The sequence below is a fragment of the Centruroides sculpturatus genome, unplaced genomic scaffold (assembly GCF_000671375.1).
Source record: "Centruroides sculpturatus isolate CEXI.00-Female unplaced genomic scaffold, Cexi_2.0 scaffold1389, whole genome shotgun sequence".
NCBI lineage: Eukaryota > Metazoa > Arthropoda > Arachnida > Scorpiones > Buthidae > Centruroides > Centruroides sculpturatus.
The window spans coordinates 56,584-83,452 of NW_019385999.1; the positions used below are offsets into that span (position 1 = coordinate 56,584).

At 29.0% G+C, this 26,869-nt stretch overlaps 2 protein-coding genes across 3 annotated transcripts in view; one reads left to right on the forward strand and one right to left on the reverse strand.

The window, feature by feature from the left end:
• The window catches only part of LOC111613012 (caskin-2-like), a 35,891-nt gene extending 19,437 nt beyond the window's left edge, over window positions 1–16,454 (forward strand). Inside the window, exons 10-14 of one of the 2 annotated variants that reach the window (XM_023354308.1) lie at window positions 2,323–2,451; window positions 2,525–2,751; window positions 2,818–3,715; window positions 14,197–14,269; window positions 15,882–16,454. In XM_023354308.1, coding sequence (XP_023210076.1) covers window positions 2,323–2,451; window positions 2,525–2,751; window positions 2,818–3,715; window positions 14,197–14,269; window positions 15,882–15,999 — 1,445 coding nt within the window. In that variant the 3' untranslated portion in view covers window positions 16,000–16,454. The remainder of the gene's footprint in view (window positions 1–2,322; window positions 2,452–2,524; window positions 2,752–2,817; window positions 3,716–14,196; window positions 14,270–15,881) is intronic. The other variant, XM_023354309.1, reaches the window with a different exon arrangement.
• Window positions 16,455–25,938: 9,484 nt separating this feature from the next.
• The window catches only part of LOC111613014 (monoacylglycerol lipase ABHD12-like), a 24,877-nt gene continuing 23,946 nt past the window's right edge, over window positions 25,939–26,869 (reverse strand). The window contains exon 3 of the mRNA XM_023354311.1: window positions 25,939–26,867. Within this exon, the coding sequence (XP_023210079.1) occupies window positions 26,250–26,867 (618 nt within the window). The 3' untranslated portion in view covers window positions 25,939–26,249. The remainder of the gene's footprint in view (window positions 26,868–26,869) is intronic.

A 26,869-nucleotide genomic window follows, 5' to 3' on the forward strand; every position in this document is an offset into this window, starting at 1 on the left:
TCACAATTTCTACGAAATTCCCAGACAAAATTAATAGTTCACCCAGACAGTGAGTCAATTCCCAGACTGTCCGGGTGAAAACTGGACGGGTGGTAACACTATTCTTTACATAACATACAGATATCCTATATACTGTTCTTTATACATATATACTTATATCAATTTGCAATATGATTCTTATATGATTATTTTAGCATCAAAATTTCATTTATCTGGATTATCTTCTTTTATATTCATTGAAACAATGAATATAAAAGAAGATAATCTTATTAATCTTCACTTCTTAATGAAAGTAAAATTCATAACATTCCTTTTGGTTGCTTTCAAAAGTATAGAAATTAAAAAAACAATTGAAGTTAGAAGTACTTTGCATTTTGTTTCATATTTATTATTTTAAGTAAAAGTAAATGGACAAGTTACTCAATTGTTTAAAATTAATAATAAATAAATACATGTTATGTAACACTTTTTTATCATTAAATTTTCTTACATAATATACAGTAACAATTTCAGAAAATATATTTAAATTATTAAATTTATTGTTTGAATTCTAAGTTTAATGGTTTTTTCTGACCTTGAATTTAGAAGTAAAACAATCAGTTTACTAATTTAAAAATTGTTGAAACAATTCCAGCATCAGAAACAAATTTTTGTATAGTTTTATAACAAGAATTTTAAATCATTTATAACAATTCAATTTTTAATTATTATTTTTTAATAAATTATTTTAATATAAAATTATGTTTATAAATAAATAAATCGCTGTTAATTCTAAGAATTTAAAGCTGGGTTTGATTAGATTTTGACTGAAAATGTTTCTTTTTTATAATGAAAGGTTGTCTTCCTGAAATTAGAATTGATTTATTTATTTACAGAGAATTAGCCAAGTTTTATAACCTTTTATGGTTAAACTAATTACACCGTAATTTTACTATAAAAGGTTATAAAACTTGGCACTACCTTTTATAAATTAATAAATGTTGAAATAAATCAGTGGTATTCAAACTGTGTTCTCCGGAACCTTAGGATTCTACAAAGATATAAGAATTTATTTTCATTTCTTTCTCTAAAAATATTGAAAAATAAAAATTTCTAAAACTATTTTATCTACCTATAAGAATCTTTATTACTTAGAAATTAAAAATACCATTGAAATCTTTTCACAAGTTACTTTCTTACTTTAATCTTGAAGATTCTGTAAAAATAATATTTAGACATGAGGGTTCCGCAGATGTTAAAAGTTTGAAATAAACTAATAAATATATTATTGCTTTAAAAAACAATTGAAAACAAAACTATAATCAAATGATAATGCTGAATTCATCGGGCTATAATTTGGTTAATTAAATATGTAGATACAAAATAATTTGGACTAAAGGTCACTATTTTGTATTAAATTTAATAATTATAATGAAATTAATTTAAATATGCTAGAAATAAAGATCAAAAGCAGTCTGAAGCAGGAATCAGCCCCATGAAGCAGGAATCAGCCCCATCTTGCTTATCATGGAGGTGTGTTGCCAATTATACTACTAGGATAATTGGTAATGCATCTTCTGTCCAGTCTTATGGTTTTAGGTTTAGTTTAATACAGTTACACTATTAAATAATATCATTGAAGTTCAATACTCTATAAAACTGGGCATTAATATACAGATAAAAACTGTAACTTTCAAATTCTCCCAGAAGAGTGGTGAATGTCCAGAAAAAACAAATGCTTTGAGTCTGTCTAACAAGTAAGACCTACTTTAGGCTATAATTTTTGCAGAAATGGAATGTCACAGGCTTCAATGTTCAAAAATAGAATATGCAAAAGAACTCCCAAGAAAAATTTGAAATGTTTTAAATTTGAATTTTTTGGGAATTCTACATATTACATTTTTGAACATTGAAGCCTGTGGCATTCCATTTGTGCAAAAGTTGTAACCTGAAGCAGGTCATAGATACAGATTGAAAGCATTGTTTCTGCTGGATTTTCATCACTCTGCTGGGAGAATTTTAAGATTAGAGAATTTTATTTGAATGTTATCATTATCTGTTATACTTTATTTCATATTTTATTGTTTCACTCTTTCTGAAATCCTTTCTCCATCATCTATTTATGCAGACACATAAATACAATTATAAAGATATCTAAATTGATTAGAAAATAATCATTTAGTGGACTAAAATTAGATTATCAAACAAAAATTTCTTTTGTGTTTGATAATCTAATTTCATTTTCAGAAGAATAACTTGTAAATGTCATTTATTAATCAGTTTTAGAAGAATATCGATATATATTAGATTAGATTGAATTATTTATTTTCACAATTTAATTAGGTCATCAGAAAAAAATTATGCTTGCCATTAAAAGAATTCAAGATATAAACAGTGGAATACGAAAACCGAATTTGAATCCTGTCCCTGAATATATCGGCAGAGGGACATTACCCCGTCCGCAAACACTTGGTATGTCTCCTGATGTTGTTTATAATCCGTTAAATTTTTCATTTACAAATATTGGTAATTAATTATATTTTAGGTCCCATGAATCCACTTCCTGCTGTACAATGTCATGGTCAAGAAATAGCCATCACTACTGTTAAAGTTAAAACTTCTCCATCTGCTGAAATTTCAACTTTTCCAGAACTTAAAACATTTCAATATTCTCCAATCAAAGGAGATAGCTTCAGATGGCCTGGAAATGGAGATTCTTTCTCACCTGTAAATGCAGTAAACAACTTTGAACCCCAAATGGTGGATATTCAGGTAAAAATGTACAAAATATTTCATAATTAATTAACCAGTTAATTAATAATTATTGATATTACTTAGGTGCAGTCTCCAAATCGAAGGCATTCATTAGAAAATCTTGATAAAGGTGATTCAATATCATCATCCCATCATCATTATATAAATAATTCTGATAGTTGGTATGATACTATTAGTGCATGGAGACATCATGGTTATGATACCGATAGCGAATTAAGCACTCATGGAGAACATTGCTATTTATATGAATCTGATGGAACAGCAACATTACAGAGGCCAAAAGGACTGGTAAAACCACGACCAGTAGCTAAAATTATTGCTAAATCTCGCCAAAACAATCAAATCAACGAATCGGAAACTGTGAAAAATTTGAAATATAATGGACAAAAGACAGATCAAATTTCTGTAGAAAGTTCTCAGCAAGCCAATATTTTGTCTACAAATTTTGGAACATTGAAATATAAAAAAACGCCACCTCCACCTCCAAAGCGAAGCAACTCTATAAAGAGCGATCCTTCTGTCGAACGTACCATAGAAGCAATGAAAGATGAAGCATTTGCCACATGTGTTAAAGGATTAGCATCTCACTTTAATATAGCAAAAAATAATGAAATATCATCAAATTCAAATCAGATAAGAGCAGTTCAAGGAAATTCTGAAGAATTTCCACCCCCTCCTTCTCCATTACCAGTAATAGAAGTAGATACAAAACCATCAGTATCAACAAATAGTTATAATGATAGTGAACAAAAGGAAATTCCAGAATTATTTTCAAATGCCATGTTTAAACAAAGGAGAAAACATTCTTTAGATTCCACTAATTCCAGTTCAGAATCTAACACGTTACCTTTTGCAAATGAAAATGTGAGCACGATTAAACAGAAAATAAACAAACCTCAAGTGTCGGAAACTAAATCTCCATCTCCATCAATAATTCGTAAAACTACTTTGACTATTCAAGGTAAGCAATAATTTTTATATTTATTTAATCAAACAAGGCATGCAAATTAATCTTATATTTGTAATAGGAACATAAGATATATATATAAAAATATATCATTTATTTATAATAACTAAATAGAATTTTCATATTACTGTATGAATTCTTTTTAAAACATTTTTATAGTACTTTTTATAAATGAAATTCTGATTTAATATATAAATGAAAGTCTATGTTTAAATTAGACTTTTTTTCTTTTAGGTTTATTTTCCTTTATTTTATTTTATGAAATTAAGTATATCATCATCATTTAATCATTTTAGTACTATAAACAATATATATTGGTCCAATTAGTTCATTTTCATTACATTAATATTATTATTTTAGCATTAAAATAATATTAAAAATGATAAAAGAGTGAAATCACTAATAAAAATAAATTAAGGATCTCTCTTAGCATATTTATGTGACTGTGGAGTTTTAAATATGTGGACTTGCATGTTTTTTTACCCTGTGGGCACAAAGAGAATTTTTTTCAGATCCACAATTGGATGGGTGGATGGTGAGATATAGAACCCAACATATCTAGGATAAATTACCCAAGAAAAATTCTTGGAATTTTTTGACTGCCCAGATTCAATCCTGAGTCCTCCAGAGCAGTAGACTGATGCCTTAGTTAACTGCTTCAACCATCCAGACAGCAGACTTGCTCACTACAGCACTTACATATTTCATAAATTAATTTATCTGAAAAATGAAAATGGGATGCAGGCAGTAGTGATGATTGGAGAGGGCAGGTGCCCATAGTGGCACTTTTGGGGGGCAGCATTTTTGGTTTAGTGCAACAAAAGGAAGGTTTTTTGTTAGGATAGTAGGATAAACTACAAGACACCATACTTAATTTTATTTTTCCACAAAAACATTGCTTATTGTTAGAAATTTCCAACAAAGTAAGCACTGTTGTGTTTACATCATAATTTCACAATTTCTACAAAATCTAGACAAATTAATAATCAATCTGGACAATGAATTTAAAAACCGGCTTGTCTGGGTGAAAATCAGCCTGGTAGCAACACTACATAGTAGAATGCTAAGTTAGAAATCTAATTGACTAGAAGGGCAGAGCTAAGAAACATTCTGAGTATCCTTGAATGATATGCTGAGTTAGCAAGTTAGATTGGTTGTCTGTAAAAATGGTAAATGACATAATCATAATTTTATGACCATTGTAAGATATATTTAGTCCAGCATGAGCAGCCATCTTGCAAATCATATCTTGAGACAAAAATGATGACATCACTAGCAGAAGTCAGCATAGACAAAATAAGCTGACTGAACTACTTTGAATTTTAGCAGTGGGAGGAGTCAAGTAGTATTTAGAAACAAGTTCAGCATCACAGCATAACTAGACTTAGCAAGAATTCTGTGATACTATGAATAAGGCTCAGGTCTGTATAAAACAATTGGTAACAAGTTCTGCTTTGGATTTAATTTGGATTCTGGAAACAAGTTTAAGTTCTGCTCTGGATCAATCTTTTCTTCCAGAATAGAGAAATAAATTGATAAATTTAGACAAATTAAATTTAATACAAAATTGTAATGTAATTGTCTGCATTTAGTCCACATTACATAATATCTACATAACTTATTAGCCAAGTTCTAGCCCATAGTTAATCAGACCCTATCATTTGATTAAAAGTTAAGTTTTAGATAATGTTTTATTATTTTGTTCCATTCTAGAATGTGATAATGCCCAAAAATATTCATTCATAATAAATGTTATTGGATTTTTAAAGCTTCTTTGCTTTACAATTGTTATTTGTCCAGTTTGAAAATCATATTTAAAGTTAATTGTATTATTTTAAAGTTAAAAAAATATTATTTAATTTATTTAAATATAATTAAATTAAGTGTAAATTCTGTTGCTTAATATTCCAAGTGGTTTTATCATGTATTTATTTATGAAATCTCCAAAATAAACATTGTTAAATGAGAAGTTAAAACAGTTTAAAACAATTTGAAATTTAATAATATTTTGTTTTTGATAAATATATATAAAATATAGTACAGTATAAATTTAACCTGAATTTATTATTATAAACATTTCTTGTAGATTTTGATTAATTGTTTTAAAAAATATTATAATTGGATGCATTCTAGTATGCATCAAACGGAGCATCAATGAACCTCAATGTACTAAAATGCATTCTGATATTTACTGATGAGTTCATCAGTGCAGTGACAAATTCGCATAACACTCTTTGGACTGTGAATATGGCTGCCTCCATGGTTCTATTATTAACACCAGTTTTAGTACTCATCCAAAATAACTCAAAGTTATTTTGATAAAATGAGTCTGCAAATGCCAATGTAGTGCCATTTGTTTCTGCCACCTTTCTAGGTTGCCAGATGTTCCAGTAAAAACTTATTAAACCATTGGCCAATGGCTGAGACTGATGCATGGTGGAATATACCCATTGTCAAAACTAATTGAAAAGTTACATATGTTCAGAATAAAAAATTTGCTATAAATGAATTATGTTGATAAGTAAATTTTAAATTCTTTTTTTTTTGCAATATAAAATTAGTAAATATTTAATGAATTGTTTTTAGTCTGTCAATGAAAAAAATTGTACTTAATTACATTAATAAAGAGAAAAATGTTGCTTCAAGTATGACAAAATAATAGTCAAGGTTCTTGACAAACTTATTTCTTTTTGCATACTTGTTATATAGAATTAACATGTATCTTGAGCTTGTTTTTTCATTATTCTAGAAGAGATATATATTTAGAGAGTATTGTAATGAGTTATTTTCATGTAATAAAATACAGAAACTCCCTCTTTTACAATCAAATTAGTTTGTAAAAAAACTATTGTTGTTAAATGAGCCATCATAAATTGAGCTGTTATTCATGGAAATGGACTTTAAACTATATAATACTATATTGAAATGGCCAATAAAAGAAGTACAGTATTTAAATACCATGTTTCTTGTGATCATAACAGAAAATTTATACCAGTCATAAAAGCAAAAAGTTATAAAACATATATAAAGCAGGAAGTCTAAGAAGCATGTAACAATATAAATATATAATTTTAAAATTTATTTATGTTATATCCTTTATTAAATAAACTCTTTATAATCACATCTAGCAATTGAAGTGAATAGCAATGTTACAATTTCATTTTTTACAAGAAGCTACAAATGTTTTATGCTTTTTCTATGTCCATATTTAAAATTTGCTCATTTATACAGTTACTTGCTGACTTGAAGTTAGATTTTTATTGGTTTCCTACTTTTGAATTTAAATAATTATTTCATTAAACATTTTTTCCTTATGGCCTAAAAACATTGCAAATATGCACATTTAACCTTGTCAAATTAAATTTCTGAAGAATTATATAATGCATTTGTAACCTTTTTACACAGAGGACACGAGACTGTAAATTATGCTAAGATTTAAAATAATGTACTCAAAATCTACCATCACTCTGAAGAAAGACAAAAGGAAATGTTTTCTCTGCCTTTGCTAAGTTATTGGAGCCTGTGTTACTCTACTTGCTGTTCTTTAATCTCATTTTTCACTTTCAGCCAATGATCATAATTAACTTTTCTTTTTTTACCTTGATTCATTTTTTTCTAAAACAGGTGAAGCGAGAGTTTCTGGAACTAGATCTGCAATCTTGTCTGCATATGAAACCTTTCCATATAAATTTCATACTTAAAAAATTAAAAACAGTTTGTCTGATTACTTTGTCTAGTTGAATAAATCTACTGAAAACAGTTTAATATCTTTTACATATTCATCTTTGTAATGTGAAAATTTATTCTGAATTTTAATGACTCTCTATTGATTTTAGTCTTTAACAAGTTAATGTCATTCTCCAATGGAATTGGATATGCCAACATAATATCTTACTCTCAAAGGATTAATTGAATTTTTAATATCTTGTGGCATTTTAATATTTCATTAATTTCAAATATGCAATCCAATTAAGCTCAGAAGTTATGCCAAGCCAAACACAATGAAATATCACTATATTTTTCAGGGATATCAAACTAGAAGATAGCATGTGAGATTTTATGATAATTCTAAATTATTTATAACTGTATTTGTGGGCTGGGCTGTCAAGAGCATGCATGAGATCCAGGATAGAGTGGGTCCTTTTGCTGCTGTTTTCCAATAAATGAAATATGTAGTAGGTTTCTTTGGTTACAATTTAAAATGTTTGGCATTTCTAAACTTTATGTTCAATTTTCTTGCATTCTAAACCATTAGATTTACAATGTTCAATGGAATATTTGTAAACCTGAAGATGGTCTTTTAATAAGACTGAAAATGTTAATTATTAAAAAGTTCTTGCTGCTCAATAAAGGTTGTGAGTGACTTAGTTACTATTTCGGCAGTTACTTTTTATATTATGCTTCTTTATTAATAAAAAGTAGTTTTAAATATTTTATTTTTTGTTAGTAAAAAGAAAATTAATTTATTTTGTAGTACCATTCTGGCGAGTTCTGTGTCATTCCTGCCTTCTCTGATGGAACATTGATGCTCTGAAATGCGGTTAGCTAACATTCTGGTTGTCGCACCAATATAATGGGTGCGACCGCCTATATCATTCTCTAATGGGACTGAATACACCNTTGTTAATATATGACTGGATTGCTTGGTGATTGTTTATAATGTAAAGCATATTCAATTTACTGCAATATATGGTAAATGACTATGATCTACTATAAATTTAAAATAAAATTCAGTTATTTGATATCAAACATAGTTCTTTAGAAAAGGATCCAAAACTTATGGGCTTTAATTGAGCTACAAACTGCATTATTTTTGATATTCTAGATCATAATAAAAGTCATCAAATGCTTTATTTATATGTTCTAATAAGTTCTAATAACATTTAATTGTCATATCTGAAAAAATTGTATGATAATTTTCATACAAATCTGTAAATTGATTTAAAAATTAAAATGTAATGTTGGAAGACCATTGAGCAATTCTCTCAACACTTTAGTGCATTGTTGTAAGATATTCAACAATGCACTAATCTGATCTATATTGATGTAAACTTAAATAAACATAAGAGAATACAAAAAATTCAAGTAAATTTTGCAATTTATGATCAACAATTGGAACAATTTCATACTATAAAATTCTTAAGAAGCATAAAAAATGAAGTTTTTAAATGTTATGCAATTATTTATTTCAAGGTCTAAAATTATACTTTAACTAATCATTGAAAAAGCTATTAAAATACTCAATGGTGAAGAAAGAGTTTTAATTCCATTTTCAGAAGAAATTACTTTTCAAAAAAAAAAAATATAGAATAAACTTAGTCTAAATAAAGATGAATCACAAAACTTGGTGTTTGTTTTTTAAGAAGTACGTTTTCTGAAGAAAGAATTAAATTATTTGAAAAACAGTAAAGTGAGCAATTTATCATTATAATGACAAGGTCAATATGTAATTTTAGATTTATAAAACAGATTTACAACATTGCTTTGTCAAAATAATTGGAAAAAAGAAATCTAATCTATTCAAAGTATTTATAAATATTAAAAAAAAAACAGCCCTCTTCTGAAATTTGGAGTATAAGTTTCTAATTGACAAATGGTGAAGAAGTTCCTATAAATTGGATTCTTATACTTAAATAAAGGATTTCTGATATGGTTGTGAATCTTTAACTTTCATGCCCTATTGCTGCAAAGATCTTGGTTTGAGTCAAATCCTGATTCTTATCATTTATTTTGTATAATTTTGATTTGGACAAAAATGAATAATATAGACTGTAGTATGCTAGATGCTGTGTCAATAACTATATATTCTATAGAATATTTTTTATTCCTTAATAAATAAATAAAATATATAAAATTTTGAGAATTCCACATAATTTTTGCACTTTGTGTTTAGAAATATCTAAAAATTGTAATCCCCAAAGATGGTCTGTGTAATCAATAATTTTATCATCTGATATTTGGATATCATTGAAAAAGCTTTTCCTAAGTAATTTTTTAATTTTCATTTCTCCAAAAAGAAATATGTCGTGAAAACTTTTAAAATTATTTTAAGTAAAGTATTTTTTTTCTCTCCTCTCCTCAACCCAAAGATTCATGGGCATCATCATGTCCACCATTCACTTCTATTTAATGCTAGTAGCTTAATCTTGCTGTAATGTGTTCTGCCTTTCGCTATATCCCAGTACTCCATTCTTGGTCATCCTCTTACCACTTTTCTCTCCATTCCTTCAAACAATACCTTCATCAATTCTGAATGTCTTTATAGATGTTCCATCACACTATTCCTTCATTTATTTATAATGTTAAGAGTTCTTCTGGTTTCTCCTACTCTCTAAAACCTGCTCATTGGACAATTTTTTAGCCCAAGCTACCTTCAGCATTTTTTTTACAAGCACATTTCAAAAGCCTGTAGTTTTGTTCAGTCCCATTAAAGAATGATATAGGCGGTCGCACCCATTATATTGGTGCGACAACCAGAATGTTAGCTAACCGCATTTCAGAGCATCAATGTTCCATCAGAGAAGGCAGAAATTAATTTATACAAATTGGAACTGTTATGGGACCCTAAGTTTTCTCCTGTCCCAAGCAGGAAGTAAATATTCCAGCTTCTTTTCTCAGCATCCATGTTTGTATGTGTAGAAGAATATGATTTTGCTTGGGATCCATATAGTATAATAGTGATGAGTGTGTACATCTTGCAGAATTTTAGATTTCAATCTCTCTGAATCAATTTTCTAAACATTTCTAAAATTATTAATTAAATTGAAAATTTATTATTATTAAAATATTTACAATAACACTAACACTATTTGCCGTTGTCTTAATTTGTACAATATCTAAGCTTTGTTTCAGAATGGTTAATTTATCATTTTATTTCAGAAAAATCAAGTGATGTTTTATACTGTTTGCTTTAATTTACACAGCATTTCACAATTTAACATTACGCAAATTTTAAATCTCTACATATATAAGGAGTGCATAGATCAATTTCTTGTTTATAGGTTCTTCTGAATCTAGATATTCTCATACCAAGAATATTATTTAATAAATGTTCTTACATTATGATATGTATAATAACATGTAGATATTGCTGTAATGATAAGATGACCCAATTTTATATTCAGAAATAAATTCAAATAATTTGGTTAAATTTATCTTCAAATTTCATGAAAAACTGTGGTTATTCTTCCTAATATATTTTACATTTGTACTAGCGTTATAACAGAAGAAAGTTTTATAATTAAATTACTTAAATTTTCAATTAAAAAATTTAATTATTTTATATTCAATAATATATCACTTTAAATGATCTAAATTGTGATTCATTTATATTATAGAGAGCAAAATAATCAGTTTGTAGATTACACAACTTGTAAGTATAAGCAAGCAATTAGAATCATTCGAGCATATTATTTTAAATAATACAGGACAATAACAGATCTTAATCTATTCACTGGTATATGTAGGCCAATGCTATAAGTAAAAATAGTTTTGGAATGAGTATGTTAAGGTTTTGTATAGAATCCAAATAATAATCTGTTGTAGCCATTAATTTTTGATTATTTTTTCAGCAATTGTTATTACAATGATCTTTGAATTAAATTTAATTTAAAAATTATTGCTGTTATTAATTAATATTACTACAAGATAATATTGTAATTGCCTGTCTTTAGAACAAATTATTATATATTAATTGTTAATATATATATTGAACTTTTACTACTGGTTTTGGTGTTTTTTGAATGGTGATATTTTCGACATCTGATGATGACTGGAAATAGGCTATTTGGGTTAGAAGTCAAATTTTTTAAATGGAACATGATATTATTTTTTAATTTAAATTGGATTAAACTAAAAAAGTAGGACAAAATTATCTCAAACATTTTTTCTGAAAATGCCTCCATCAACTGTAAAATGAATGATCTTGAAAAGTTTGATAAGTTGTACACATTTACTAAACAATCCAGCACATCAATAACACAAGTTTAATAACATATAAATGTTTTCAACTACATTTATTAAACATGTGTTGTTAATATATGACTGGATTGCTTGGTGATTGTTTATAATGTAAAGCATATTCAATTTACTGCAATATATGGTAAATGACTATGATCTACTATAAATTTAAAATAAAATTCAGTTATTTGATATCAAACATAGTTCTTTAGAAAAGGATCCAAAACTTATGGGCTTTAATTGAGCTACAAACTGCATTATTTTTGATATTCTAGATCATAATAAAAGTCATCAAATGCTTTATTTATATGTTCTAATAAGTTCTAATAACATTTAATTGTCATATCTGAAAAAATTGTATGATAATTTTCATACAAATCTGTAAATTGATTTAAAAATTAAAATGTAATGTTGGAAGACCATTGAGCAATTCTCTCAACACTTTAGTGCATTGTTGTAAGATATTCAACAATGCACTAATCTGATCTATATTGATGTAAACTTAAATAAACATAAGAGAATACAAAAAATTCAAGTAAATTTTGCAATTTATGATCAACAATTGGAACAATTTCATACTATAAAATTCTTAAGAAGCATAAAAAATGAAGTTTTTAAATGTTATGCAATTATTTATTTCAAGGTCTAAAATTATACTTTAACTAATCATTGAAAAAGCTATTAAAATACTCAATGGTGAAGAAAGAGTTTTAATTCCATTTTCAGAAGAAATTACTTTTCAAAAAAAAAAAATATAGAATAAACTTAGTCTAAATAAAGATGAATCACAAAACTTGGTGTTTGTTTTTTAAGAAGTACGTTTTCTGAAGAAAGAATTAAATTATTTGAAAAACAGTAAAGTGAGCAATTTATCATTATAATGACAAGGTCAATATGTAATTTTAGATTTATAAAACAGATTTACAACATTGCTTTGTCAAAATAATTGGAAAAAAGAAATCTAATCTATTCAAAGTATTTATAAATATTAAAAAAAAAACAGCCCTCTTCTGAAATTTGGAGTATAAGTTTCTAATTGACAAATGGTGAAGAAGTTCCTATAAATTGGATTCTTATACTTAAATAAAGGATTTCTGATATGGTTGTGAATCTTTAACTTTCATGCCCTATTGCTGCAAAGATCTTGGTTTGAGTCAAATCCTGATTCTTATCATTTATTTTGTATAATTTTGATTTGGACAAAAATGAATAATATAGACTGTAGTATGCTAGATGCTGTGTCAATAACTATATATTCTATAGAATATTTTTTATTCCTTAATAAATAAATAAAATATATAAAATTTTGAGAATTCCACATAATTTTTGCACTTTGTGTTTAGAAATATCTAAAAATTGTAATCCCCAAAGATGGTCTGTGTAATCAATAATTTTATCATCTGATATTTGGATATCATTGAAAAAGCTTTTCCTAAGTAATTTTTTAATTTTCATTTCTCCAAAAAGAAATATGTCGTGAAAACTTTTAAAATTATTTTAAGTAAAGTATTTTTTTTCTCTCCTCTCCTCAACCCAAAGATTCATGGGCATCATCATGTCCACCATTCACTTCTATTTAATGCTAGTAGCTTAATCTTGCTGTAATGTGTTCTGCCTTTCGCTATATCCCAGTACTCCATTCTTGGTCATCCTCTTACCACTTTTCTCTCCATTCCTTCAAACAATACCTTCATCAATTCTGAATGTCTTTATAGATGTTCCATCACACTATTCCTTCATTTATTTATAATGTTAAGAGTTCTTCTGGTTTCTCCTACTCTCTAAAACCTGCTCATTGGACAATTTTTTAGCCCAAGCTACCTTCAGCATTTTTTTTACAAGCACATTTCAAAAGCCTGTAGTTTTGTTCTTCCTTTTTTTCTCAATATCCATGTTTATGAATCATACAAGATCATTTCCCAAACATAACTTTTGATGTTTTCTCTTCAGATTCTTAGAGAAGTAAAGTATTTAATAATAATAATAATAAAGTATGGTGATTTCAATTAGATTAATATCTCATTAAACACCAATTATATTTTGCAGGAATTTTTATTTATTATTTTTATTAGAAAATGAGAACAGGAATATGATCATAACTGCTGATTTGCAAACAATGCAATTAGAAATATACTTAAACATACACTTTTTATGAGAGAAATGCTGGTTAATCATAAATTTAGAAGAGATCTGTAACCTTTCTGATATTTTTAAAAACCATTTATTTAGCTTTATAATTTAATATATTAAAATCTAATGTGTGTTCTCAATGAGATGGAAACAATTGAGCAGTAGTTTCAACTGATTAAAGGCAAACAAAATGAAATCCAATTATATGAAATGTTGAATGAATATTATCATATTCACAAGAATCAAAGTGATTAAAATGTCAATAAATAAGTTGAATTTAACTTTATCAATTTATATATAAAAAAGTTTTAAAAACTCAGATTTAATAAATGTTTAATCATGTTATATTTATTATTTCATGTTATATCATGTTTATTATTTGACAGGAAATAAAACAGTAACTGCCAAGAGAAGGAATGGTAATGCAGAAGAAAAAAGTGAAGAATATGCTCTTGTTAGGTAAATAATTTTTTATGAGACTAGTAATAACATTATCACTTTCACAGTAAAAATTATATGATAATTTGTTTTTCTATATTTTATTTTATAAATGTATACTTTAAAAAATAAGCATCTTTAAATTTTCATGGGTTAATTACACCATCTGGTCAACTTCATAATCGTCACTAAGAGTATTCAGTAGGAGTTATACAGTATATGGTTCAGAAACAAACAATGATATGAAATCAATTTTGGTCATGGTCAAACATATGATGGGTAAAATTAAAATTAAAATGCTTAGTGTCCTAAAAGCAGAAGGAATCAAAATAAAACAACACACTAATTTTCATCAGACAATTGCAATGAATGAATCAAATAATGGTCCAGTTGGAGACTACAGAAATTATCAGATGCTGTTATTTAGCTTCACCTAGAATGTGTTGTTCCAACTGGTCTCAAGTCTGGATGTAGAGAGAGAAGGTTGGAAACAGGAAGTGTATCCATCCAAACAACAAAGGCAAATCAAAAAGCAGTGGTAATCCCATAAAAAAATGGGACTAATATTGCTACAAAATGAGAAGAAATAGAAAGAATAAAAAATTTAAAATTGTTAAACATGCACTATTTCTGCTGGTCATTCCACGACCAAATCTCAGGAATATGCTATGACAGGGATGCTACTTCCATACTTAAGTCTGGGATTTACTCTATCCCATTGGAATACACAACATCTGGTATTCACACCCACTACATAGGAGTGACAACCAGAATGTTATCTTGCCACATCTCCAAACACTAACATTCCATCAGGACAGGCAGGTGTGACACTGAAACTGTCCTAACTTCATGTCTTTCTGCCCAGAACTTGTTACCACCATTTCCCTCACCAAATAAAAAATAATAATAAAATCACAGTATCTCTTTTTGGTTAAAATAATTTTCTTTAAATAAGGAAAGGAATTGTGCAAATTAATCAAATTGACATGCAATATGAAAATAATAATTGACCATGCAGCCAAGAAATAGTTACTTCATATTATGATTTTGTTAAGTAACATGAAACATCATGTGTTCTGTACTAACAACATTCGACAATGTCAAATGTCGTCACATATATACATTTGTCTTGTCCCATGTTCTAACAAAGATATTTTCAGGGGAAAATGTATATGAATTAGAATTTCAAACAGACTTCACTTACCATTAAATCAGCAGTAATGGTAGTCTCTGTGCTGATTTCTATAAATATTTTAATTTTATCAGCATATCGATTAATGCCTTCATCGGTTATCCTTGATACTGCAGAAATTTCTTCCGTCCAGGTGAGATCATCTTCGTATTTTTTTTCTCTGAACAGAAAATCGTCCTGTTCGGAGTTCTGTGCAGTTGCAAACTCAATTTAAAATAAGATTTGCATATATTTATGATGGTCAACATCAATGTATAATTATCTATTATCAGTTTGCATAGTAATTTCTGAGATTGTAGTATCTGTTTAGTTCAATTTTCCAAACAAAAAAATGTTAACAATAGACAATATATTATCTCATATATTAAAGTACAGTAACATTGGATGACTAATTAGGATATAAATTATAAAATTTGTTATATACATTTTATTTTTTAATAGGAAACTTGCAACCACATCAGAGGATGTGATTGATGACATAGAGCACATGTTGACCAACCTTTCGAACCAGTTGGATGCCATGTTGGAGGACGAGAAACTAACGAAGGACAGTCAGTGAATAGAGACACTTGTTATTGCACCTTTCACATATTAAAAGGTTTAAAGTTTTAAAATATTTAGAAGACTAAATTCTCTTTATACAAATTTTTGGAAATTGTTCTTTGATGAAAATATAAACTACAGTTTTTTACTTTTTTCCTGTTATTAAATAAATCTCATAGAATGTATAAAAACAAAGCTACTGTGCCAATGAATGATTCTTAAATAGTGTTTGTATATATATATAAAGTACAATATAATCTTTATGCATGTTTTTGTTATTAAACAAATGTGTAGAATTTGTAAAAAGAAACTTAAGTCTAAAAGAGTGACCATGAAAGATTTTGTAGAATATGATAGTTTTCAATTTCTACACCATGACGATTTTTTACGTTGCTGTATATTTTTTTCGTTTAATAAATTTATTAAAACTGAACTTTTCAATATGCAAATAAATGAAATGATTTAAAATGTAATTAGTATTTTATTTTTAAATGAGAACCATATTTAAAACTGTGTATACCTGTTTAGAACTTACATAAAGTATTAAGTAGATTAACACCAGAATTTAAACTTGAAAATACAACCATTTAATTTTTATACAAATATTTAAACCAGTGGTTCTCAACCTTTCTGAGGCCACAGAACACCATTCATATACTTTTTAGTACATGAAGCATTAACATCAATATATTCAAAAATTGTTAAGTAATTGCATGATGTACTCATCATGTATTCACATAAAACAATGAAGCAATAAACTAATAAGCTTTATTGTATTGAATAAAATAGAAACATGGAATTGTCTATGAATAAAGTAATATTTTGTAATACATCGGAATGAATTGCAAGAAAAACTAAAATATATTATTTTTTGTGGAGCACTGGTTGAGAATCATTGATTTAAATCAACGAGATATAAGTAAACCTTTAACTCTATTTGCTCTAGTTAAAAATGAATATCATTATATCCAATATGAGATTATTATTATTATAACATCTCTTTGACATTAATGACAATTTGACAACAGGAGAATTAATGTTTCCATAAAGATATTGAAAAAGGGAAAACAATGTTTCTATAATGTACATTAGATATATGCATATTCTTTCAATGTTTTATACAAGTAGAAATATAAAAAGCACTTAAACTTTTTAACATATTAAATAATCAAAATTTGTTTGTGCGCAAATGGCATTTGATTTTCATAGATAAAAATAGAAAACAGATTAAGTAAATATCTAATTATATCTGACAAGATTTCTACTGAAAAGTTATTTGAAATTAGTTCAAAATATAATTAAGATATTCAATATTATGTTATCAATTGTTTAAAGAATTATTACAAAATAAAAATACATCTTTTAGAGGTCAGATGAACCCACATTTGAGTTCAGATTGCCTCAAATATTTTCATAGATGAAGACCTAGATATGTTGAGTTCATCCCCATCTACTTTTGTTCTTATTGTGACTTGGCAAAACCTATGATGGACATGGAAAAAGCCCTCTTAATAACTATAAAACAAAAAAGTTAAAAATTTTTAGAGTATGCATTATGGAGTTATATTTCACATTTTTCACATTTTACATTATGTCTCACCATTCATCACCTTTTATATTTCTTTCTCAATACTTGTATACAGAATCTGAGATAGATGAGATGAGAACTGGACAAGTAATAAATGTAAGGCTCTGTCATCTTCAAAAGCCAAATGAATAAAAGTAAAAATATTTAGTTATTTTAAATATTAAAATTTTTAGATAAACTTTATTTTCATGTAAATGGAATTTATGAAGTTATATTAATGGTTTCAATCTAGCATTCATTTACTAGCGTAAGATAAAAAAAAAAAGGTAACAATTCATATAGGCCAATTTCTGTCTAGTTCAATGCTCAAAATTTTTTAATTAATACGTCTTTCACAAAATTTATATCCTGATCTCATCAAAATTACTACCAACACAACTTTGCAGAATTCAAAACCATTCAACAATAACAAATTTATTAGTTACCATTCATATTTCTTGAAAATTTTGAAAAAACATGTAACTTATGTAGCCTATATTGATATAAGACAAGCATTTGATGCTGTACTATCTAACATCCTCATAGCTTTACTTCATGATCACTTTGATATAGAACCAGCATTTCATTTGTGGTTAAACATTTCTTAACCTGATAATGCAAGATCAAAATAAGCAATTTTTCATTGATTTGTGGAATACGGCAGGAGTCAATCTTGAGTGGACTCTTGTTTTCAGCATACACTGATAATCTGTTTAATAATAATAAATCAAATACTGTGATTTATGCAGATGATATTAAATTTCTAAATCATGACCCTAATCATCTTTAATCAGATATAAATCTCCTAATTTCTGTATTTGGTAAAACAAACCTTGCTATTAACATAAATAAAACTGTTATATATTTTTCCTTGATACATAACCCATCTCTTCCACCCTTTAAATTAACAAAAAAAAAAAAACATTCCACACTTTGAAATACATTAACTCACATAAGAATCTAGGGTATTTTTGATAAATTAATTTTAAAAGGCAATATTGATAAAATAGTGAAATCTTGTGATCCATTGTGAATACTACAGCACTTCTGAAAATCTCTCTCTTAAATCCATTTCATGTTCATTATTTTTCGTGAATTTTCAGTCTCTTATTGACTATTGTATTCCAATATAGCGCATGGACGTACCTTCACTTCTTTCCAAAATTTCTAATAGACTACACAAAATATATCTGCTCTTAAACAAATTCAGTAACTTACCTGTAAATCATATCCTAAATGTCACCAGAGTCATTCAGACTTCCAGATTTCCAAGAACAAATCAAATACTTTGTATACTTTTTAAATATTTTAGTGGTTTTATTTCACCACATTGGCTGATTGGCACATTTATGATTTTATCTTTCGTGTGTTGGTAAAATATTTTATATTTTTTTTAGCTTTTTACACACATTTGTTTTCTTTTTTTCAATTTTAATTTTTATGTATCAAAATTTTTTCTTCTCGTTGTATCATGGTGATGTTTTTATGCATCTTAATTGTAGTTGTCAAGTTTTTGAATTTATTTATCTATAGAATTGATTATAGCTTTGTCAAAAAGACAAGTATAAGGATATTGGTTTAAGTTAAATTTTAAATACATAGTTTTAGAATGGGAACACTGAAACATACAATAAAGCAAAGATGATGTAAGATCAAATCTAACAACATATACAGTACATATATACTGTATATTTTTAATATGACATCACATACATATAAAACAAAATTTTTAATATGGCCTCATATATACATATGTTTTAAAATATATATATATTTATTTATTTTAATATATATATATGTATTTTAAATTAAATGATTATCTCAAATAACCAATAGATATATGAGGCTTATCAAACTAATAAAGCCAAGTAATCAAGCTCGATTACTTGGCTCTATTAGTTGGATAAGTCTCATATATCTCAAATATTGGTTATTCGAGATAATTATTTAATTTGATTTATTAGGGGCAAGAAGCTTACAACTGTAAATGTTTTAATTTAGAATCCTAATATAGTATAGTATCTTAAATAAAGTATTCAAATAAAAATTAGTTATGAAATTCTATTTCCTTTCCCATAAATTATCAACAACTTATGGACCAATAGCATATATAATAGTAGAATTTTAATTGATATATATTTTATTTTCGGTGGGAGGTTCTCCCTCGGAAAGCATGTGAAGAGCAGTACAAGGACCTCTTGTCCATGAACATATCTGCATATGTTAATGGGAGTGCCAAAAGAATGGTTTGGTGAAGGAATATTTCCCTCATGATCCAATACAATTAAATAATTTCCTCTTCTAGCAATAATGCTGATTTTCCCAGTTGGTATCAAACTTCTAAGAGCTGGGTTAAAAACTACCATAATCTTATCCATAAGTGTTTGCAATATTGGTACCTATGGAAACAGTTATAAAATACAGTGCAGCCTTATCTGTATCCACAAGAAACCAAACTTTTTTATGGCATATGAGGCAATCTGTCATACACATGTCAGAGAAAATATCACCAGCTATTGTTGCTAATTGCCAATCTAACATACTAATTATTTTTTATATTCATTATGACCAAAGTAACTTTAAATTTTATACTATTCAGAAGTAACATGAATTATTCAAAATTTACTTTTGATCCAATCTATTATTTTTGTCACCTGCTTTTAGCTTCCAATTATATCAACTAATGGTGGCTTGGTGTATGCCTAGTTTGCAAAATTTTCTGTGTCTTTACTATAAAAGTTTGATGAATCAAGTTTTTCTTACGGAATAGTGTGGCCATGTGCATATGCTATAAAGTTTATAACTCAGCCCTAATAGTTGATATATGAGTTTATTGATGTCTACATTCATTCATTCTCAGCCATTGTTTTATTAGGATTTACTATTCTGTTTGATATATATTTTGATGATAAATGCAATTATCATCAAAATATACCAAACAGAATAACTGGAAAGTCCAACAATATGCATTGTTACCTTTTCAGTTAATAATTTGATAAAATGAACATTTTTTCTAAGGTAAAAAATCCCTCGGAACTTTTTCACAAATGGTCTGACCGAGATATATTGGGCCTCGAACCCTCACAATACCATCATCTCCATTGTGGGTTCGACCAAGCCCGCAATGAATACGGTGAAAACCCTCTTTCAGTGCCCACAGGACAGAATCAACTATATCTGGGTGTCCCAAAAAATGTATACACACTTTGAATTATTATGAAGTCAGTATTTATTTATACACATTTATATACATTTTCAAAATTTAAAAGAACCTAGAGAATGAATACTGTACATTTTTGGTCAATGCCTATTTTCAAACTGATTACTGAGGCACTGATGGCAATGTGAAGCAATGGAATCAAGAATCATTTTGTTCTGCATGTGTGAATATTCTTGTCCAATGGTTGTCTTCAATTCGTTGACTGTTATCAATTTTATACAGTAAACTTTATCTTTTATGTATCTTTATAAAAAAATCTAGTCACGTGATGTTTGTTGAATGTGGAAAATATTCTACTGAAACTGTGCATCTCTGCGGAATATAACTCTCACAATGCCAGTACGTCAAAATTCAATGGATGCTTGATTTTGAAATTCCTATCTCACAACTTGTCACACAGATTTTCTTGAACTCTGGCAATACATTTCCATCTACCTTTCTTGCCTTGTGGAGCTCAATGTCCACAGTCTTCTGGAACATTTCTTGTGGTCATTCCGAACAGTTTCATCTGCTTCAATCTTATCTCTAATTCAAGTGACATTAAGTTGCATAGTTAGATCTGTTTGAAACTCCCTCCTACTCTGTCTTTGCATTTAACCACATTTTTAAACCTTCAGTAGCAATTTATGATAAATTTCCTTTGTTTAGTCTGGCCTCACCCATTATTTCAAATCAGTTAAATTTGAAAAGGAGAGAAAATTATGAGTTATCAGCTGTCAAATTGCGTATACATTTTTTTGAGACATCCTGTATATATTATCAGTTGGAAAGAATGATAAGGAAAATATTTTGTTCCCAATAAATACAATATTGATGAGTAAACAGCATTTGATGCTTTGGATTCTTTCCTTTAGTGCCATACTTAAAAGTAGGCAAATTAGAAAATTGTCTAATGCCCATTAATTAATTTATAAATTCACTTATAAAAAAATACAATTTTAAGTGAGTGTAATAACATTTGCAGCTTTTCCAAGACAGTAAAACATATTCAAAATTAGTAATTCGAACACAAATCAATTATTGTATTCATTCAGACACTTGGCAAATCTCATCATTAAATTTTATTCAGTTGAGATTTAATGATGAGATTTGCCAAGTGTCTGAATAAATACAATAATTGATTTGTGTTTGAATTACTAAAAATTACTGGACATGGTTTCAAATATACCAAAATATTCAAAATTGTCAAGTGAACAAACATATCTGCAGTTGACTTTAATAACATTGAAAGCTAAAATAACCATAAGCACAACTTGTGACAACACTGAAATCACTACTTCAGTGAAAGATTTATCTGCAGTAAAAATTGGACCCATTACAAGGAAAAGTGATAAGTAAAACATAAATTACAAGTGAATTATTTTTAATGTTTTGCTTACTCATTTAATTTAAAGCATTTAGTAGACAAATTGTATATATACACAAATAACTCTCTGAAATAAAAACAAGATTTCTCAAATTTTTCTTTCCTTTTGCCCTTTTTTAACAAGAGAGTTTTACATGGTGGGAGTGTTAGCCTCATGCACAACCCTAACCTGGAGGACCTGCCTTAGTCTAGCCCTATCTTCTGACCTATTCAGCATGGGTATTTTTCAGTACCAAAGTTACCACTAATGCAATCTAGTGGGTATGCAAGACTGCTTACCACATCCTTTTGTAGAATATATTACTATTTTTACTACAGATGGCCAAATGGGCGCGGGATCAAGGTGGTAGTCTACCGAAGTGGTTTGAATCCCGATAAGATTGAAAAATCCCCAGAAAGTTTTTGGGGGTTGGTCCATTGGAATATGTTGGGCCCTGCCCCTCACCACCCAGCCATCCCATTGTGGGCCTGGCTGAACCCCTAATGGGCTTGCTTAAAGAGGCCTTCTTAGTGACCAAAGGCCGGAAAGAGTTTTAAAAAAAAATGATTAATATTTTACTCCGATATTTCTGGATACATGGGGTGATTTTTTTTTACATTTTACAGGAACATTTTACAGTCGACCCCCCTATAACACTGTTGATTATTCTGTTTTATATGAATTCCATGTTGTACGAGTAACTGAGATTTTACAAATACGTGTGCCAGGCTGTGAACAACCACGTCGCCATCGTCTTTCGGAAGTCGGAATGGCGACGTGAATCGGAGGAGAGCACTGCCGAAGTCGAGGAACCGCAGTTTTGTTGCTGTGGGAGGCTGCGGTTTCCTTGGCCTAGGCCAGGCATGGCCAACATACAATGAATTTATGTGGCCCGTGATCAACCTTCAATATTAGGTTATGAAGTCCTAATAGCTCGATAAAAAATTCTGATGCCTAAAAAAAAAAGTCAACTCATTGTGTTTAGAGTTAAAATAGCTTCATTAAATATTGGAGGTGTATATAAAAACAAATGAATTGTACAAAAAAAAAAAAGGATCGACAGGCTGCACTCATGAATGAAATTAATAGTTCACCCAGACGGTGAGTCTATTCCCGGACTATTCTATCGGTCCGAATCGTAAGTGCGATGAGACTATGGGATAAAATGGTTCAAATTTTTACAAGATATTATTATTATTTATTGTGAAATTTTGCTGCCCGGGGTGGACCGCCCCCACTAACTATGCCACTGGCTCTGACGTACACCTACCTGGGAATGAGCTGGTGCACCATCCTGCTGATATCAAAGTCACATGAAGCCAGTCATCCAGCCATTCAATGAATATTTGACTTAATCGAAATTTTTTAAATTTACATTATATGAGGCGTTAAATTTTCATGCCAGACACCAATAGAAAAATTCCTAATATTTTCAGAAAAAAAGTCCATTATGATGATAAACATCAAAGAGTAAAATAAATTCAAAGTATCTGAGGTGAAGAAGTATTTGTTGATTTTTCAGGTGTAGAAACAAAAGTTTTTGTAATTAAACTTAAGAATTTTTATATTTTATTTTGTCAGTATACTGTTATGATATTGATATCCTAATAATAAACATTAAATCCTAAAACACTGTTGTAGTTTTGAATTTTGTAAAGATTGCTTAATTTTTTTAAAATAATTATCTGAAGTTTTGAATGTCATATAGCTATCTCTAAATCTGGACTGTTCATATGGAGGTTTTAATTATGATCATCTTGAATCCATATGCCAGTGCTAACTGTGCAGTTGATGAATATCTCTAGCACTTTGATATGATGATGAGGTAACTGGTGCATGGTGAGACAGTACAGCAGGGACAAAAGAGTCAATGGTGTCAAGTGCAAATAAAGAGAAGAGCCCAGGGTAAGTTGTTCCTGTTGATATTGTGGGCAGACGAGCCAGTAGTGAGATAGTGTTTTGTCTTCCCCTCCAGCAGTGTATCCAGGATCTGAAACGGAGGGGGGCAACTAGTTTCTTTGATTGAAAAATTAGCAGCGAACAGCAAAATAGTTCTAAGATTTAATGACAGATGGCTCTAGGCTCTAGTCTAGTCACAAGATTCATTATTCAAACTAATACTAAATTGATACACCTGTGTTGTGTGTCTGTGTGTCAATTACTACACTTTAATTTTTCTTCTAGGGAGGGACAGCTGACCCTCCCTGTGTATGTTCTTGTTTCCCTCAATGAATACAGGCTAGAGAGAGGATAAGATATTTCATGAATACAAAAAGCAGCATTAAGGAGGGCTGTTTCCATTTGGAGATGGCACAACAGTCCTTCCAGCTCATGATGTGCATCACATGGCCAGCAATGGGAGGGTCTGAGACAGTTCCAGTCTTTATTCTGATGCATGAATGGCCATGCCTAGTCTGTGTAACAACAATGTCCATGCCTATTCTGTAAGTAAACAGACCTCAGAAGATCCCGTGGCAGGTTTATGCCTGCCAGATTGAGCCAGATATTGTCCCCAATAAGGTTGCACTGTCTGTCATCTTGCTGATTGGAATAGTTGAGTCTCAGAGACCAGAATAGGGTAAGAGGGCCAGAAAACAGTCAATGGAGGCTGCCAGGTTAATCAAAGGAGATGGCGAGGACAAATGCTCAGACAAGTGGTGTGAGAATGAAACGACTATCAGTAATTAGCATTGTCGGCTGGCTTATATGTCCACCAAGCTGGAGAGTACATCAAACTAGTTAAATAAACATCAAAAATATTTAATGTAATGAACATTTTTATCCATATCAATCATCTTCAAGTTACAAAGACATCAGGTATGGACAAAAACATTCATTATATTAAATATTTTTGGTGTTTGTTTAACTGGTTTGGTGTACTGATGTGTTTTTAGATAATATATACCATTCTTTAGATATTTAATAGCTGAAGAGGTCTGTGAATAGTCACAGCCTCCACTGTATAAATACTACAGTGGGGGTCACCCTCCATGACATCACTAGAGGTGTCCAGGATGACCACACTCAGCATTGGCTGAATGTGAGATTCTGTCACATAAGATGCAACCATCAGCCAGTGAGGCCACTTATTCTCTATTATACAGTATATTGAAATATTAGTGCCAGGGTGCTCCCTCCAGTGGTATTATGTCCTTGCAGAATTGTTCTATCAGAGTTGAAGTAGCAGTAAAGATGCATGTGCATCAGGTTTCTATCCTGTTGCTGGAGGAAGGCAAAAGCATGTGTAATAAATGGTTTTGTTTTTGCCATGTCCTGGCGATGCCCAGATTAAAGGTTCCAATGGACTGAAAGATTCCATGACAGGTGAGTTAGAATAAAAGCAACTGCATGAAGCTGGAGTTGATCAAGGGGGGAGAAACTTTGCCTCCATGTATAGTGAATGAGGAATACCGTTCTCAAAGCTCTGTTTAAAAGAGGTACAATGTAGCACATGGCATTAGGGAGAACCCTCAAAGAACAGGACTCCAAAAATTCTGCAATAGGACACAGAACAGTGTATTTAAGACATCATATCAGAGGAACATGAAATGTTTTAGGAGAATGTTATATTAGAGATGCTTGATGATAGTAAAATTTACCAAAACTGCTTGACTATTGTTATCATTTTGTATTTTCATTCATTTAAGTAACACCAAAAGACAGTTATCTTTTGTTTTATCTATCACAAGAAAGAATTACACGTGAGATGTTTTTAAAAAGAACTCAAGAAATATTTGTTTAAAGTTATGATAGTGAATTGAGAAACCAATTTTGAATTAATAAAACATTTTAATAACATTAGCGATTTTAAAATTCAAAATGTTTTTTTTATAAATAATTACTAATGTTTTGACATTTGTAAACAATATAGAACTAAAAATTAAAATCTATTGAATTACAACTTAATCCAGTAGAGAACAAGAATTTAATGATGAACTAACGTTTTCAACCTTATTCAAAGGCCATCGTTATGTTTTATCTTTAGAATCTGATGGATTAAGTTGTAGTTTGGTGTGTTTTTATTAAAGTCTACCTATTAAATTTACAAACTGATATTGGCATCATAGAATATAATAATTACATTAAACGTTTTGTTATAAACAAACTAAATGATAGGACTATATAATTAAATATCACAATAAATGACTTTTCATGGAAACTGACTGCATAAAATTTACTACAATATCAGGAAGATTTGGATCCTGATTGATATTTCTATGTCCATAACCTAGGGAATAATCAAATTCTATAAATTCAGGACGTCTTAAATGTGACGGCCTTTCTTCTAATGCTTTCTTAAATAATTTACGTCCAAGTTCTAAAAATACCATCATATCATCACTTGCATGAAGAAATAGAAGAGGCACAGTTACGCTGCCAATCTTTGATTCACTATCAAAATTAGTATCACTGTGACGTGTTGGTTCAGAACAGTACACATGAAAAAGTGGCATATGTCGATGAAGAAATGAAAGCGGAAAAGTATACGTAGCATCGGCAATTGTTGTAAAAGGTGCTTCTAAAAATATAGCCATTGGATTATCGTTATTTTTTCCTAATTCTTCAGCAAGTTGTATTACTACACCAGTACCTAAAGAATGGCCCCAAAAAAATATTCTATGTCTCTTTACTTGAGTTTTTAACCATTTATACATTGCTCTTGCATCTTGAACGAGTCCACTGACGGATGGAGCTACAAACGATGAATCGCCGTATCCTCGATAATCAAAAGTTATTACATGTGCATCTACCT